General features: G+C 40.4%; 1 protein-coding gene across 2 annotated transcripts in view; it reads left to right on the forward strand.

The window, feature by feature from the left end:
* Nucleotides 1-18,744, forward strand: part of TMEM241 (transmembrane protein 241) — a 150,946-nt gene that overhangs the window by 91,840 nt on the left and 40,362 nt on the right. For both annotated transcript variants that reach the window (XR_004029647.1, XM_003262004.4), the window contains exon 13: nt 694-787. Coding sequence is in view for 1 of the 2 variants with exons in the window: in XM_003262004.4 (XP_003262052.2) it covers nt 694-787 (94 nt within the window). In the remaining variant the exon portion in view is untranslated. The remainder of the gene's footprint in view (nt 1-693; nt 788-18,744) is intronic.

Raw genomic sequence — 18,744 nt, forward strand, 5'->3', positions numbered from 1 at the left:
AAATAGTTCCAGCACAGGCAACTACATCTCCGTCCACTGCTGTGCCCTCGCCCTTGCTGGTCCAGACTTCTGAATAGCCCCAAGATGCTGCCCTTCCTCAGGTTCTCGAGTGGGGATCTTTCCATTCACACACATGTGTAAGCATAATTTCCAAAGCATATCTCCTATGGCAGGACAGCCTGGTTTGGGGGACTTCTGGCCTCAGCCATATGTGTCACTGAAGCCAGCCTTCCCCTTCAGATTCTTATGAGCCTGGAGGTCAGTCCAGACTCTCTCTTCTCATATGGTGAGTTTCCCTTTGGAAGTCTTTTCCTGCCAGTTTGTCTTGCTTGAAAAAAATTTAAGCTCTGCCTTGCCAAGAAGTTCTATGGGAACTCAAAGAAGTTCTATGGGAAGGAACAGGAGGTGTTGTCCTCCACCTTTTTTTTCTTTCGTGATTTAGCCAGAGGCCTCTGAAATTTCTTTGCACCATTCCTCTAATCAAAATTCTCCCACCATAGCTCTTTAGAAAAGCAGAGGTTAATGACTTTAAAATTTTTTTTATTTTCATCCAGAGATCACAGATCTAGAAAACAGATGAGGTAGAGGTTGCATAATAATTTGAAATTGATTGGTAAAATGTAGGAGAAACTAGTCAGCCATTGGCTAAGGGAAGACAAGCCTCACTAACAAAAGAATCTTTTCTCCTTCCAGTGGATTTTTGGGATTCTTTCTCATGTTCAGTACAGTGAAACTAAAAAACCTTCTGGCCCCAGGGCAGTGTGCAGCCTGGATTTTCTTTGCTAAGGTAAGAGACAAGAGGGGTGGGAAATTCTCTCTCAAGAGCCTGTGTATCCAAAGATCTCAGAGCCTGGGTAATGTGAAGTTGTTTGAGCTTCATGAGACCACTTCTAGGCACTGTCCCTGAGCCTGATCCTTCCTGCATTCAGGTAACGATTTCTGAGGCCTGCTCATTTTATCAACATGGCATATTTCATCTTTCTCACAGTCCTGGAAGACAATCATGGATAGGCTCCTCATTTCCTTCCTGGAGGCTGTGCAGGTGTCCAGAGCTCAAGTGACTTACACAAGGGGACTCAGTCAATCCAAGGTGATAGAGAAAGGAAGATAGACAAATGGCCAGGTTGGGGCATTTCTATGAAACCTTAGAAAAGGGATTATTCTAACAACGACCTCTGTGTATCCAAATGACTATAGGGGAAGCATAAGATAAAGTGGTGGGGAAACCACAAAGAAACAGAAGGAGCGGGGAAGTGGCTGTGGGATGCCCAATCTTAACTGAAGCATGGTGGGGCCAACTTCTATTGGCATGTTTCATTTCCTTAGTGCCTGTGAGGGAGGCAAGTTGTAGGGCTCTAGATGCTGCTTTCAAGGACTAAGCCTCCTTAATTAATTAAATTTAATTTAATGAAATCGTTATTTAACTTGGGCTTTTAGTCATCTTTGTGTTTTTTGGGTTGAATTTTCTCCAGAAAAAAACCTCAAACATTTTGCTTTGAAAATAAGATTTTTAATTATATTTTCACCCACATGTGTTTTTTTTTGTTGTTGTTTTTGTTTTGTTTTTTTTTGAGACAGGGTCTCACTCTGTTGCCCAGACTGGAGTGCAGTGGCATGATCTCAACTCATTGCAACCTCTGCCTCCCAGGCTCAAGCGATCCTCCTGACTCAGCCTCCCAAGTAGCTGGGATTACAGGTGTGTGCCACCACACCCAGCTAATTTTTATATTTTTAGTAGAGATGGAGTTTGACCATGTTGTCCAGGCTGTTCTCAAACTTCTGACCTCAAATGATCCACCCACCTCAGCCTCCCAAAGTGCTAGGATTACAGGTGTGAGCCACTGTGCTCGGCCCACATGGCCTATTTTTTAATAGTGTTAATAATTCCAATTCTAGCAGAATGTAAAAAGTAGCTGAGATATTGATTTCTGGCATGACAAAGTGAAGAGGTTGATGAAACCTCTTCCCAAAAAACAGCTAGAAAGCTGGAAGAAAACTGTCAAAAACATCCATTTCAGTTCCCTAAAAATTGACCAAATACATACAATAAACTGAGACGCATTTGTTCATGAAAACTATTAACCTTTGGGTAGGAACAGAATGAATCTGTGGTGTTCTTGCCTATCATCACTCCCATTCCCTCCTCCCCAGTGTGATAGTTCAACCAGAGCAGGCTAGGCTGTGAAAACCAGCAGCCTTACCACCACTTCCAAGAGTGGGTTCACTCTGTTTGGAGGATTGTCTGTTAAATAGACCAACTCGGTGGTGCATGAACACGAAAGGCCAGTAGCTTTACTAGCTTGAGTTGATAGTCCTCTTTGGAACAAGCAGTGGACCAGTGGTCTAGTGGGGGACTTAATAGGTAGTTCTGAGAGATGAGACAGCTATCAGGGGCTTGATTATTTTTAATATGTCCCAGATTGAACTTAGTCTTTGTATATGAGCAGTAGTGATAGAATAGGCTCACATATTCCTGGCCAGCAGAGCCTGCATACACACACAGAGGAGCTGTGAAAGAGCTAGCAGAAAGTAAAAGCCAGGGTAGATGTGAAAACAGCCTGAGGTTTGAATGTGCTCTCCCAGCCTGCACACAGAGTCAGGAGCAGGGAGAAGCCTTTCTGGCCCAAGGTGTTGGAGCAAAATTTCTGACTAGTCTTTGCCAGAATACTAAGCTATGCAGACATGAGGATGACCCTTAGATGCCAGAATTTAAAATAAAAACAAGAAAAAAATTTGAGTAAAGACATCAGCAACTGTAGCTTATATGGGAGACAGATTTCACATTCACAGATTTAGTCCAGGAAAATCACTAAATAAGCAAAACAACAATAACAACAAATCTTGTGGGGAGAGTCAGATTTCAGAGTTGCTACCGTATGTTATGTAAAAGGTTCAGTATTCAACAAAAACATGAGAGACATTCAGAGAAGCAAAATGTGATCTGTGTGTAGTAAAAAAGCGGTCAGTAGGAACTATCTCTGGGTGTCTGTCCTCAGAAGTAGGATTTAGCCTAAAGAGTCTACAGAGCAGCTATTTAAATTTATTCAGAAATCAAAAGGAAACCATGTTTAAAGAATTGAAGCAAAGACTCAGTGAATACAGAATCTCAATAAAGAGATATAAATTATTTACAGAAAGGAAAAGAAAGAACCAAATGGAAATTCTAAAGGTAAAAAGTATAATAACTGAACTGAAAATGCTCTAGAGGGACTCAACAGATTTGACATGGCAGAAGAAAGGATAAGTGAACTGGAAGGTAAAGCAAATGAAATAATTCAATCAAAAAAATAGGTTTTTGTTTTGTTTTGTTTTGTTTTTTGAGACGGAGTCTTGCTCTGTCACCCAGGCTGGAGTGCAGTGGTGCCATCTCAGCTCACTGCAACCTCCACTGCCTGGGTTCAAGTGATTCTCCTGCCTTAGCCTCCCAAGTAGCTGGGACTATAGGTGCGTGCCACCACGCCCAGCTGATATTTTGTATTTTTAGTAGAGACGGGGTTTCACCATGTTAACCAGGATGGTCTCGATATCCTGACCTCGTGATCCACCTGCCTTGGCCTCCCGAAGTGCTGGGATTACAGGCGTGAGCCACCGTGCCCGGCCAAAAACAGTTTTTTTTTTTAAATTGAAGAAATGTGAGCAGAGCCTCAGAGACCTGTGAGACATCAAATATAGCAACAAACATATGTGTAATAAGAATCCCAGAAGAGAAGAAGGGTTTGAACAATATTTGAAGAAATTAATTTGTTGAAAAATATTAATTTACAGATTCAAGAAGTTCAGTGAGTCCCAAGTAAGATAAACAAAAAGAGATCTAGACACATTACTATCAAACTGTTGAAAGACAAAGGAGAAAATCTTGAAAGTGGCAAGAGGAAAATTATTCAACATATATGGTGGGACAGCAGTGCAATTAATGTCTAACTTCTCATCACAAACAGTGGAGGCCAGAAGGCAGTCGGGTGACACATTCAACATGCTGAAAGAAAAACCTGTCAACAAAGGATTTGATATACAGCAAAACTATTCTTCAAATATGAAAGAGAAATAAAAACGTTCCTAGATGAATAAAAACTAAGAGATTTGTTGCTAGCAGCCATATCAGTAATTACATTAAATATGAATAGACTAAATACCTGACAAAAAATAGAGATTGTCATATTGGATTTTTTAAAAACAAAACCCAGCTATATGAGCTATATGCTGTCTATAACAGTTATACCTTAAAGTAAAAGACACAAGTAGGCTGGAAGTAAAAGGATGGAAGAATCACACAGACAATTACCATAAGAGAGCTGGGTATAGTGGCTATATTAAAATCAGACAAAATAGATTTTATAACAGGAAGTATTACTAGAGAAAAAAATAGGGACATTTAATAATGATAAAAGTGTTAATACACTAGGAAGATATAACAGTTCTAAATATATGTACACCTAAAACAGCACCCCAAGATATGTGAAGCAACAAGTAATAGAAAAGATAAATAGATTATTTAACAATACTAATTGGAGATTTCAATACTGCACTCTCAGCAGTTGACAGAACAACTCAGTAGAAAAGCATGAATATAGAAGTACATAGAAGACTTGAACAACACTATCAACCAATTGACATAACTGACATTTATGTGACACTCCACCAATTGATTTCAGAATAGCCATTCTTCTCAAGTGCACATGGAATATTCTCTACAATAGATAGTCTGCTGGTTGACAAAACAACTCCCAAGTTTTAAAAGATTGAAATCATATAAAGTATGTTCTCTGACCATAGCAGAATTAAATTTGAAATTCACAGTAGAAAAAATCTAGGAAAACCCCATTTATTTGGAAATTAAATATACTTCTAAAAATTTTGTAGGTCAAGGAAGAAATTACAATGGATATTAAAAATATTTTGAATCAAATGAAAACAAATATATCAAAATTTATAGATGCAGCTAAAGTAGTGCTTGAAGGGAAATTTATATCTGTAAACACCTATATCAGAAATGAATGAAGATCTCAAATCAATAACTTACGCTTCCATCTTAAGAAACTAGAAAAGAAGAAAGGGCAAACTAAATTCAGAGTAAGCAGAAGGAAGGATATAATAAAGTTTAATGTGTAAATTAATGAAATAGAAAACAGAAAAATAATGTAGAATATTAATGTTGATTCTTTGAAAACATCAGCAACATTGACAAACCTCTGGCTAGACTGACCAAGAAAATAAGAGAAAAGAGGCCAGGCATGGTGGCTCATGCCTATAATCTAAGCACTTTGGGAGGCCAAGGCAGGAAGATCACTTCAGCCCAGGAATTCAAGACCAGCCTGGGTAACGTAGTAAAACCCCATCTTTACAAGAAAAAATTTTTAAATGATTAGCTGAACATGGTGTCACATACCTGTAATCCTAGCTACTTGGGTGGCTGAAATGGGAGTCTCACTTGGGAGGTCAAGGATGCAGTGAGCCATGATCATGCCACTGCACTCCAGCCTGGGTGACAGAGTGAGACCCTGTCTCAGAGACAGACAGAGATAGGAGAGAAAAGAGAGAGAGAGAGAGAGGTGTAAATTATCAAAATTGGAAATGAAAAAAATGATGTTACTACTGATCCTATAGAAGCTAAAAGGATTGTATATTGTAAATAACTTCAGATTTTGAATAACTTTATGACAGAAAATTAGTCAATTTAGATGAAATGGGCAAATTCCCAGAAAGGTACAAATAAGGAAAACTGACTCAAGAAGAAATGAAAAATCTGAATACATCTATAACAAGTAAATAAAAATAAGTCATAATTTAAAATCTTTCTTAGGTTTTTAGGAAAAGAAAAGCTCAGCCCCAGTTGGCTTTATTGATGAATTCTATCAAATATTTAAAGAAGAAATTTTTTAAAACAAATTTTTTTAGAAACTAAAGGAAGAGGGAATAACTCCCAAGTTATTCTGTGAGGTGAGTTACCCAGCTGTAAAGCCAGATAAAACAAATAATAAGAAAATTACCAATATTCCTCATGAACATAGGGACAAATATATTAGCAAAATCTTAGCAAACCAAATTTGGCAACATATAAAAAGAATTATACACCATAATCAAGTGAGATTTATCTCAGGAATGCACAGTTGGTTTAACATACGAAAATTAATTAATGTAATACCTTATTTTCACAGAATAAAAAACAAAAATACATGATCATTTCAATAGGTTCAGAAAAATCATGACAAAATCTAGCATCTATTTATTACAAAAACTCTCAAAAAACTAGTAATATAAGAGAACCTGATAAAATCTGTGAAAATCCTATAACTAACATTATCTTTAACAAGGGAAGACTGAATACTTTCCCCCTAAGATCAGGAGCAACATAAGAATGTCCACTTTCACCATTTCTATTGAAAATTGGAATGGAGTTTTTAGGAATGCAATAGGCAGTGCAATAGGAAAAAAAAAGCATCCAGATTGGAAAGGAAGAAATAAAATTGTCTTTATTCACAAATGAGACCATCGTATATATAGAAAATCCCAAGGAAACTATAAAAATAGTTGAAGGCAGGGTGTGGTGGCTCATGCCTATAATCCTTGCACTTTCAGAGACTGAAGTGGGAAGATCACTTGAGACCAGCCTGGGCAACATAGTGAGATCCTGTCTCTACAAAAAATAAGAAAAGTAGTCTAGCATGGTGGCATGTGCCTATAGTCCCAGCTACTCAAGAGGCTGAGGCAGGAGGATCACCAGGGCTCAGGAGTTTGAGGATGCAGTGATCTATTATCACCACTGCACTCCAGTCTGAGTGACAGAGCAAGACCTTGTCTCTTAAATAAATAAATAAAACTAGTTTTACTTAAAATTTTTTTTTTTTTTTTTTTTTTTTTGCAGAGATGGGGTCTTATGTTGCCCAAGCTAGTTTCAAACTCCTGGCCTCAAGCAATCCTCCCATCTCAGCCTCCCAAGGTGCTGGGATTAAGGGTATGAGCCAGTGCACCCAGCTCAAAGTTTTATATATTAGTAATGAAAAGTCATATTTATAAAAATAAAATTAAGAAAACAATTCCATTCACAATAGCATCAAAAAGGAAAAAATACTTTGGAACTTAACAACAAAGAAGTATCAGATTTATACATTGAAAACTATAAAACCTTTTTGAGAGGAATTAAATAAAATCTTAAAAAATCAAGAGATGCAATATTGTTAAGATGGGAATTTTTCCTAAATTGATTCAATGTAAGCCCTATCAAAATCCCAGCAGGCTTTTTTTTTTTTTTTTTTGGTAGAAATTCACAAATTTATCTAAAATTTATTTGGAAATGCAATAGCCAAAACAATGTTGACAAAGATAAAGTTGGGGGACTTAAATTATGTGATTTGAAAATTTAGTACTAAGCTAGAATAATCAAGACATTATGGTACTGGTGTAGGGATAGACATTTATGGTCAACTGATTTTCAACAGAGGTGCCAATCACAATGAGGAAAGAATTGTTTTTTTTGTTTTTTTTGTTGTTTTTTTTTTGAGATGGAGTCTCCCTCTGTCACCCAGGCTGGAGTACAGTGGTGTGATCTTGGCTCACTGCAACCTCTGCCTCCCGAGTTTAAGCGATTCTTCTGCCTCATCCTCCTGAGTAGCTGGGATTACAGGTGCCCACCACCATACCTGGCTAATTTTTGTATTTTTAGTAGAGACAGGGTTTCACCATGTTGGTCAGACTGGTCTTGAACTCCTGACCTGGCAATCCACCCATCTCGGCCTCCCAAAGTGCTGGGATTACAGGCGTGAGCCACCGCGCCTGGCCAGGATTGTTTTTTCAACAAACGGTGTTGGAGCAATCAGATATCCATATACAAACCAACCTACAAATAAACAATCTTAGATCCTTGCTCGACATCATTAAGTTAGAATGGATCACAGACCTAAATGTAATGCTAAAACTGGAAAGCTATTAGAAGAAAACATAACAAAAAGCCTTAATGGCCTTGGGTTTGGCAGATTCTTAGATATGACACCAAAAGCATAAGTCATAAAATAATTGATAAAATGTAGTTTACTTAAAACCTTTTACAATTCAAAAAACACCATTAAGAAAATGAAAAGGTAGGCTGGGTGCTGTGGCTCACGCCTATAATACCAGAACTTTGAGAGGCCGAGGTGGGCGGATCACGAGATGAGGAGATCGAGACCATCCTGGCCAGCATGGTGAAACCCTGTCTCTACTAAAAATACAAAAATTAGCCAGGCGTGCTGGCGGGCACCTGTATTCCCAGCTATTCGGGAGCCTGAGGCAGGAAAATGGCATGAACCCAGGAGGCGGAGCTTGCAGTGAGCCGAGATCACACCACTGCACTCCAGCCTGGGCTACAGAGCCAGACTCTGTCTCAAAACAAAAAAAAACAAAAAAAAAAAGAAGAAAAAAAAAGAAAAAGAAAATTAAAAGGTAAGCCACAGCCTAGGAGAAAATATCTACAAATCATAATGTCTGATAAAGGAACTATATCCAGAATATATAAAGAATTCTTATACCTCAATGAGATGACCTACAACCCAATTTAAAAATGGTCTAAAGGAAAGCAGTTTGTTGATTCCTCAAAGAACTTAAAACAGAATTACCATTCAAACCAGCAATCCCATTATTGGGCATATAGCCAAAGGAATGTAAATTGTTCTACCATAAAGACACATGCACATGTATGTCCATCACAACACTAGTCACAATAGCAAAGACATGGAATCAACCTAAATGCCCGTCAATGGTAGACTGGATAAAGAAAATGTGGCACATATGCACCGTGGGATACTATGCAGCCATAAAAAAGAATGAGATTGGCCGAGCATGGTGGCTCACACCTGTAATCCCAACACCTTGGGAGGCAGAGGCAGGTGGATCACCTGAGGTCAGGAGTTGGAGACCAGCCTGACCAACACGGTGAAAATACAAAAATTAGATGGGCGTTGTGGTGCGCACCTGTAATCCCAGCTACTCGAGGCTGAGGCAGGAGAATCGCTTGAACCTGGGAGGTGGAGGTTTCAGTGAGCTGAGATAGCGCCATTGCACTCCAGTCTGGGCAATAAGAGCGAAACTCCATCTCAAAAAAAAAAAAAAAAAAGAATGAGATCATGTCCTTTGCAGCAACATGGATGGAGCTGGAGGCCATTATCCCAAGCCAATTAACGTAGGAATAGAACACCAAATATCGCATGTTCTCACTTATAAGTGGGAATTAAACATTGAGAACACATGGACGCAAAGAAAATAACAGCTGACACCGGGGCCTGTTTGAGGGTGAGGGGTGGGAGGACAGAGAGGATTGAAAAACTACCTCTTGGGTACTATTCTTATTACCTGGGTAATGAAATAATCTGTACATCAAACCCCTGTGACATGCAATTTACCTATATAACAAACCTGGGCGTGTACCCCTGAACCTAAAATAAAAGTTAAAAAAAATACAAGTTAAAAATAAATAGGCCAGGCTTGGTGGCTCAGACCTGTAATCCTTGCACTTTGAGAGGCAGAGGTGAGCGGATCACCTGAGGTCGGGAGTTTGAGACCAGCCTGACCAACATGGAGAAACCCCATCTCTACTAAAAATACAAAATTAGCCAGGTGTGGTGGTGCATGCCTGTAATTCCAGCTACTCAGGAGGATGAGGCAGGAGAATCGCTTGAACCCAGGAGCCAAGATCACGCCATTGCACTCTAGCCTGGGCAACAAGAGTGAAACTCTGTCTCAAAAAATATATATTAATAATAAAAATAAAAAATATAAATAAATAAAATGATAATGTTGAGGCCAGACATAGTGGCTTATGCCTGTAATCCCAGCACTCTGGGAGGCCGAGGCAGGTGGATCACCTGAGATCAGGAGTTCGACACCAGCCTGGTCAACATAGTGAAACCCTGTCTCTACTAAACATACAAAAATTATCTGGGCGTGGTGGCGCATGCCTGTAGTTCCAGCTACTTGGGAGGCCAAGGCAGGAAAATCGCTTGAACCCAGGAGGCGGAGGTTGCATTGAGCCAAGATTGTGCCACTGCACTCCAGCCTGGGTGACAGATCAAGACTCCATTTCAAAAAAAAAATGTTGTTACTTATAAAAAATAAAACTGGTCTAAACACATGAACAGATATTTCATAAAAGAAAATATCTAAATGGTTAATAAGTACATAGGAAGGTGTTTGGCATCACTAGTCATTAGAGAAATGCAAATTGAAACCATGATGAGATATCACCACACACCCACTACTATAATTTTTTAAAAAGATACAGACAGTGCCAAATGTTGGCAAGGATGTGGAGAAACCAGAACATTCATAAATTGCTGGTAGGCATGTATACAGCCACTTTCGAAAACAGTTTGGTAGTTTCTTAGAAGATTAAACATAAAGTGACTACAACCTAGCAATTCTATTCTTAAGAATCTACCCAAGAGAAATGAAAATATATGGCCACAAAAAACTCATACATGAGTGTTCATATTAGCATTATTATTATTTTTTTTTTTTTTTTGAGACAGAGTCTCGCTTTGTCGCCCAGGCTGGAGTGCAGTGGCATGATCTTGGCTCACTGCAAGCTCCGCCTCCCGGATTCACACCATTCTCCTGCCTCAGCCTCCCTAGTAGCTGGGACTACAGGCGCCCGCCACCACGCCCGGCTAATTTTTTGTATTTTTAGTAGAGACAGGATTTCACCGCGTTAGCCAGGCTGGTCTCGATCTCCTGACCTCGTGATCCGCCCGCCTCAGCCTCCCAAAGTGCTGGGATTACAGGCTTGAGCCACCGCGCCCGGCCCATATTAGCATTATTCATAAGAAACCCAAACTGGAAATAATTCTAAATGTCCATCAACTAGTGAATATATAAACAAGATATAGTATATATATATACAATTTGGAATACTATTCAATAATCAGAAGGAATGGGCTATTAATACATTGCTACAGCGTGGATGAACCTCAAAAATATTATGCTAAGCTAAAGAATCCAGTCACAAAAGAATACATATAGTATTATTTCGTTTGTGTGAAATGTCCTTAAAAAGGCAAATTTATAGAGACAGAAAGTATACCAGTGGTTTCTTAGAGAAAGTGACTGCGAATAGACTCAAGGGAAGTTTTTTTGGCTAATGGAAACTTTCAAACTGGATTGTGGTGATGGTTGCATCATCATTTAAGTTAATTTATTAAATTTGTTCATTAACAATCATTACACTTTATAATAAGTGAATTTTATGGCATGCAAATCATCCCTGAAAGCTATAAAGTAATAGTGCTCAAAGCATAGTGCTTAAATCCTGTCCTTTAGGATTTAGAACATTTTTTTTCCTGTGTATATGACTTTACCTATTTGACCACTAGTTTCAAGTCTCTTTTTTATTTATTGTATTTTTCTTTTCTTCTTAAATTCTGAGGGAAGTTTATAATTTTCTCCTCAATACTTCATTCAGAAGAGGGAGGATTTTTAATTGGCTGCTGTGGTTTAATGCTAATTCTTCTTAAATGAAAATTGGATTCAATGAGCCATTAAGATCTATCTCTTCCAGGCTCGGGTACATCAAGCAATCTCCCCTCTCTCTCTCTTTTTCCTATTTGAAAATAAGCTTGTGATCCTCCATGGTAGAATATGTATCCATTCTTTGAACCACCTACACATCAAAACGTGCTGACATTTGAAATACGACAAAATCGTACTTAGCAATACAGCATTCCCATGATGTCATTTTGCCTACACTGGGTGCCAGCATGTTCAGAAAGTGACTCAGAAGGATGTTTCAGTGGTGCCAGAGGAGAATCGGGCTTATGTGAAGATTAAAAAATACACAGGAGGGAGGTCATTCAGGGGGCCAAGAGGCCTTCTTCACTGCTCCAAAAGGACCCATTTGGGGGCTGTTTTCGAAGATGTCACATCAACTTCGTCAGTTCCAAGTTCTGAGAGAAGGCATCCATGTCTCTCTCTGGTCTTCACCTTTTTCAGTATCTTCCTCAGATCTGAGAATACTTAGCATGGGGAAAAAGTGCCTTCGAAGTCATTTTAGGTTGTTATCACTATTATTGTTGTTTTTCTCTCTGGGCATTTGAGAAAAAATTTAAGAAGCCAAAAGTATCGGAATATTTAGCAACCCTTTAAAAAATAATTTCTTGTTTTGGTAAATTCGGGCATATAAAATCTAACTGCATCTTCATAAAATCTTGTGATCCCCTCTCACATATGATGTAAAGCACTCAGGCAGAACAAAGCCAACAAATTGAAGAGAAATGCAGGGACGTGTGTAGACGTGTAAGGAAGATGTGGTGTGTGTGAGTTTATGGTTTTCTCCTAGTCAGTTTCTCCAGCAGATTTCAATCCTCACAGGAGAATTCTTCCTGGATTGAGTAGTGCCTTGTCTTACTCTTGTTAACTTCACACTGACTTGAGTTCTCAGCATCACTGGGAAGAAGCAGCGGAGGTCAGAGTGAGTTTGTGTGGCACAAGAGCAAGGGGTGGAGAAGCTTCCCTGGCCAGCAGCGGCAATGCTCGTGGGGCGTGAGGAGCCAGCCTGTGCTCCTCCTTTCAAAGCTGCCTCTAGAAGGTCACTTTCTTCCTTTAAAGCTGATGCCATAACTGCTACCACCATCTCATGTCCCAAAGACAATGATGGGCAGAAAACCCAGCCTTTGTCTGTTTTTTTCTATGGCCCTGGGGAAATAACTTTTTGTAGCTTGGTCAGAATAAGTCTCTTGATTTGGTTTCATTTATATTTTCCATTGTTAGAATTTCATCTTTCATACACACAGGACCAAGATGAAGGTGGCCCTGACTCTTGGGCCGTGCAGTGCTGGATTGGTGCCTGAGTGTGAACAAGCACCTCCTCAAATGCCACAGCCTAGGCACCTCACTTGCCTCCCCTATCCTTTCCCTAAAACTATGTCATAATGTACTGCTGGCCTGAAACAGCTGGCAACTCCATGGGATTTAAGATATACTCGATTCTCTTTTTTTTTTTTTAGAGACAGGATCTCTGTATCACCCAGGCCAGGGTGCTGTGATGTGATCATGCAACTGTATCCTCAAACTCCTGGCCTCAAGCAATCTTCCTGCCTCGGCCTCCCCAGTGGCTGAGACTATAGGCACACACCACCATGCCAGGCTAATTTTATTTTTTTTGTAGAGATGAGATCTTGTTATGTTGCCCAGGCACTAGATTCTTACAGTTTGGGTGGTACTAGAAATGTCCTGGGCAGTGATAGGAGAGAGGCATACACAGAGGCTCTAGTCTTGTCCATGAGGTGCGTGGTAGAGAGACTGGGATTTCAGGGGGGAAAAGGAAAAGAAGAAGTACTCACTGTTTGACTTTGGTCACTATTGGCGGAACCCCTCTGCTCTAGTCTGAATGTCTGTGTTCCCCTAACATTAATACGTTGAAATCCTAAGCCCCAAGGTGATGGTAGTAAGAGGCGGGGACTTTGGGAGATGAGTAGCTCATGAAGGCAGAGCCCTCATGAAGGGCATTAGTGTCCTAGTAAAAGAGGTCCCAGAGAGCTGCCTTGCTTCTTCCACCCTGAGGACGCTGTGAGAAATTGCCATCTCTGAGACAGCAGCCCTCACCAGACACAGAATCTGCAGGGGCTGCGACCTTGGCTTTACCAGCCTCCAGAACTGTGAGAGACAAATCTTTATTGTTTGTAAGCTACCCAGCCTATAGAATTTTGTTATAGCAGCCCAGATGGACTAAGACACCCTGTAATCCTCCATTGTTTCATCTGTAAAGCAAGGAGTCTGAACTAGAAAGATATCCAAAGATAGCACACAAACGTTATGATGATAACAAGCTCTGACAGTGTCAACTATTTTTTCTTTTTTTTTTAAAGAAAATATATGCTTTTATTTTTCCGTGATTACAAACACAACTGAATATCAAATGCACAAAGTAAGAATTATACAGGGAAAAAAAATCAGATACGTTCATATATATATCACCTTTTCAAGGCTATTTCCATCCAGAATAACCTTGGTTTGCCAGGGCCAATAGAAAGAAGTCACAAAATCGCCTTTAGTCAAATGTGTGTGTTTGCTTTCTTCTGTAATTCCAATACCTCCACCATCAACGACTTGAGATAGCTGCCAAGGTGTTATATAATCAGTGCCAGTGTCTTCATTTATTCTACAACGAAGGCTGTCAGTTCACACTTGGAAGTTTGCACAGCAGCCAGGCAGAGGCGCTCCTCACTTCCCAGACGGGGCGGCCGGGCAGAGGCGCTCCTCACATCCCAGGTGATGGGCGGCCAGGCAGAGACGCTCCTCACTTCCTAGACGGGGTGGCGGCCGGGCAGAGGCTGTAATCTTAGCACTTCGGGAGGCCAAGGCAGGCGGCTGGGAGGTGGAGGTTGTAGCGAGCCGAGATCACGCCACTGCACTCCAGCCTGGGCAACTTTGAGCACTGAGTGGGCGAGACTCCGTCTGTAATCCCAGCACTTCAGGAGGCCGAGGCGGGCAGATCACTCGAGGTCAGGAGTTGGAGACCAGCCTGGCCAACACGGCGAAACCCCGTCTCCACCAAAAATACAAAAACCAGCCAGGCATGGTGGTGTGCGCCTGCAATCCCAGGTATTTGGCAGGCCGAGGTAGGAGAATCACGGGAGCCTGAGGCAGGGAGGCTGCAGTGAGCCGAGATCATGCCGCTGCACTCCAGCCTGGGCAACAGAGGGAGACCGTCTCAAAAAAAAGAAAGGAAGGAAGGAAGGAAGGAAGGAGGGAGGGAAGGAGGGAGGGAGGGGAGGGAGGGAGGGAGGGAGGGAAGGCCAGTGTTGACTGTTGTATCTGGTATTCAAGACTAAATGCTAATCACATTTACATTCAATTGTAGCATTATATAGTGATCTGCTAGGAACTATATTATTAATTATCAGTGCCTACTTAATAAAGCATTTGCCAGATTTAAAAATTATGTAATAGACTGATTAAAGTAGGAAATATGCAGCAATCTGACCTTCTTTCACCCCTGTCTCCAAATTCTACCTTCTCTTGTGGGCGATTGTGTTGTAAATGCTACAAGCAGTTAATTGGATTGTTTATCTCTCTTTTTGCTTTGTTTGGGCAGTCAGAATTTATACTTATAGGCTGGGTGTAGCGGTTCATGCCTGTAATCCCAGCACTTTGGGAGGCCAAGGCAGGAGGATTGCTTAAGGCCAGGAGTTCAAGACCAGCCTGGGCAACATAGCAAGACCCTATTTCTACAAATGTTTTTTTTTAATTAGCCAGGTATGGTGGCTTGTACCTGTAGTCCCAGCTACTTGGGAGGCTGAGGCAGGAGGATTGCTTGAGCCAGGAGTTTGAGGCTGCAATGAGCTATGATTGCACTACTGTACTCCAGCCTGAGCCACAGAGTGAGACCTTGTTACACTTATGGCATGGGATTTTCCTTCCCATTGCTCCTTAGGATGGAATGCTGTTCATACTGTCAAAGTGAAAGACGGGCAAAGCCTTCTTAGATATGGTCCCATGTAAGTTCTAGAACCTGGAGCGCATTCTGGGTACAGAAGTTGGGCACAGAGTCAAGGACCCGGGGGGGACATATTGCAAAATTAGAAAATGCTAGAACCTGTGATCCTAAGTGTTTCAAAGCAGACTATATGAGATAATGTATGTGAAAATGGCTGGGGGGTGGAAAAGTGCTCTGCAGACACAGAGCATTATGTAAAGTCATACAGACCTTGACCAAGACTTAATTTGAACCGAGCTTTTGAGTCTTGTCTGCCACTTTCTAGGTGTATGAATCATTTTTTCTCATCTGTAAACAATGCAATAATAATGTCTATGTTATTGAGAGGATTAAATAATATGTAGACAGCCCTAGATTAATGAGAGCCAGCAGTTGGCAGATCTTCCTTGACTCCCATCAATCTGCTGTTTTAATTCTCTCATGAAATTAACCAGTGATTTCCTGGGTCTGAATTTACTGTTTGTATGCACTAGTTCTAGGTAGTGAATTTAGTTGTGGACTGTCTATTCTAGACACTACTCAGAATTCAGCATGCATGAGGACAAGGTCTCTCACTGCATATTTAATCAGTTATTGTCTCACAAAAGAAGCAATTGATGCATCATTCACAATGTTTTTAAACCTATATAAAGAGTCATTGATTCAGAACATTTGCTCTGCATGTGAAAATGTATGTTTGGTGGTTTCCATGGAGACCACCCTGCTGGCTGTTCTGTGATCACTCACTAGCCTTAATTATACACTGGAATTGCCAGGGATCCTTCAAAGCTGTCTCCATAACAACGCCTCCTTGTGGGTAACATGACCGCCATCCCTGACCATGTCTCCCATATAGAAGTTTCCCTTAAGAGTTGAAAAGAGTCAGCTGGTTAATTTCAGCCTCTTTTTGATGTATCCTTATGAAGATCTCTTTCTTAGCGGCCTAGGAATTTTTCTGAGTTTCAACTGCCTATCTCTCCTGCTATTTTTCCAGGTTCCAGGAGCTTGGGTGAAAGTAATAGCAAGGCCTAATGTCTTTCTTTCTTCAGTGACATGTTGACATTGACATGTGTCTTGATCTATTGCCACAATATTGAACTAAGAAGGAGTCTTGGTTATGTCACTTTACTAGATAAAATTAAACCTGTTTGAAATATACAATGAACTCATGAAAGTGTTGTCAACAGATGTTATTAAGATTCCATGTTCAGAATTTTAGAATGTCTCCAAGACCATTGGTAAAACTGTCGATGTTTCTGGTGGAATTAAGAGAAAAAGGTGAATTTTTTTTTAACGTGGAATAATCACACAGATTTCATGACTTCTAAATAATGTAATTTTTTTTGAGATGGAGTCTTGCTCTGTCGCCCAGACTGGAGTGCAGTGGCACGATCTCGGCTCACTGCAAGATCCTCCTCCTGGGTTCATGCCATTCTCCTGCCTCAGCCTCCCGAGTAGCTGGGACTACAGGTGCCCGCCACCATGCCCGGCTAATTTTTTTTGTATTTTTAGTAGAGACGGGGTTTCACCATGTTAGCCAGGATGGTCTCAATCTTCTGTCCTTGTGATCCGCCCGCCTCGGCCTCCCAAAGTGCTGAGATTACAGGCGTGAGCCACCGCGCCCGGCCTAAATAATGTAATTTTTTCCCCTTCACTAATATTTTGAGATACATTTGTAGGGAAGTTTCAAGGCTTAACATTGACTCATACCTTGAACTTCTGAGGAGGTGACAAGTAAACAAATCTCTCATAGTCTGTAATCATAGTTCTTATAGGTTCAATTTCTGGTACACACACACACACACACACACACACAAACACACTACAAGGGAAATCCTAGAAGTATGTTTACGAAGCCCATCACACTTTGCTCTCACTGGGTCAAGTCTATGCTGAACAGAGTTGGTTCTCTTCATTTTTCTACTTTGTATTCTATTACTACTGTTATTTCTTTCTTTCTAGTCATCCTTGCATTCTCATCCTGATTCCCACTATCTCTTGGGTGGGGAGCCTGTTACTGTCTTTCTCCACCCCCTGGATGGTGAATGATAATCACAAAAGAGGGGGCTCCTCTCCGCAGTTCACTATTTGAGGTTCTTCCCATCTTAGCTGCTGAAGACACCTCACTCCTCCTTCCCATCACATTTCTAAGCTCATTTCAGATATAACTTTCTCATAGCAGTTTAGCATTCCTTTTCTTCCTTCAGTTGTTATTCAACACCTTCATATGTTCTGGAAGGGTCTGATGAAAATACATTGTTAAACCACATGAAGCTGTACTGTAATGTAACTTTTATATTGAAAGACCATGCTTAAAAAAATCTAATTATGGCTGTTCCCTAATTAAATCATTTTTCTTTTCACTGTCTCAGCGGCTATGGCAATGAGAATAATTTTTCATGGAAAATTAAAACCTAGAGGCAGCAGCATAATTTCCTTTGCAGACTCTCGCTCAGCAATAATAACAGCATGTCTGATGTCTTTCCATGACATCACCGATGAGGCGACAGGAACATGAAGTGGCAAGTTTGGGAGCTGCCATTCGCATGGAAACAGCCAGCCAAGAAGTTAGTTATCTGGGAGTTGTTTGTTTATGAACAAGGTTTTCCTGCAGGGAACGTGGGAGGGGAAATACAGTTTTGGATTCAGGAAAAATTTTTAAATTCCATTTCCTATTGTCAAAATAATTCATGGAGAAATGAGTGCTATGAGTGGACATTTTGCTGTTTTGAATAAGGTTCTTGTTTTTTTTTTTTAATTTCTAGTTATGTTGTCTTCATTTTTTCCGAGCTATTTTTAGTGCCTTTGATCATCACAATCTTCTGTGTTGCAAAAATAGGATAACAATTCTGTTTCACAACTTCTGACTTGAATGAATTCGCTCATTTATCATTTGTTCGTTTACTGGGGAGATGTCATTACTTTCTGTAAACTTCCCGACTCTAAGGTTTTTATGGGTGCCGTTAGTATCCCAGATAATTTTTTAAAAAATGAAAGTCATTTTTGCAACATAAAGGCCAGTTAATTGGGAACATTTGCACAGCTTCCTCTAGGGGATGAATTGATGTGTGCTTGGTTTATTGTAGTATGGTATCCAATAAATGAGTATGGGGTGAGTACTCACTCAAAAACTGATTTTATTCTGTGCATCTTTGCACTCCCGTCAGAAACAGAGAAAGGTGGAATTCTGCACATATCTCGTAAAGTAACTTCATTGCCCATTTTCTTGTGATATACCCATTCCTTCCTTTCTTTGTGCCATTTATTCTATAGGGGTTCGGTTTTCTTTGTAAAGACCCTCTGTGTGT

Source organism: Nomascus leucogenys, chromosome 4, assembly GCF_006542625.1.
Source record: "Nomascus leucogenys isolate Asia chromosome 4, Asia_NLE_v1, whole genome shotgun sequence".
Lineage (NCBI taxonomy): Eukaryota > Metazoa > Chordata > Mammalia > Primates > Hylobatidae > Nomascus > Nomascus leucogenys.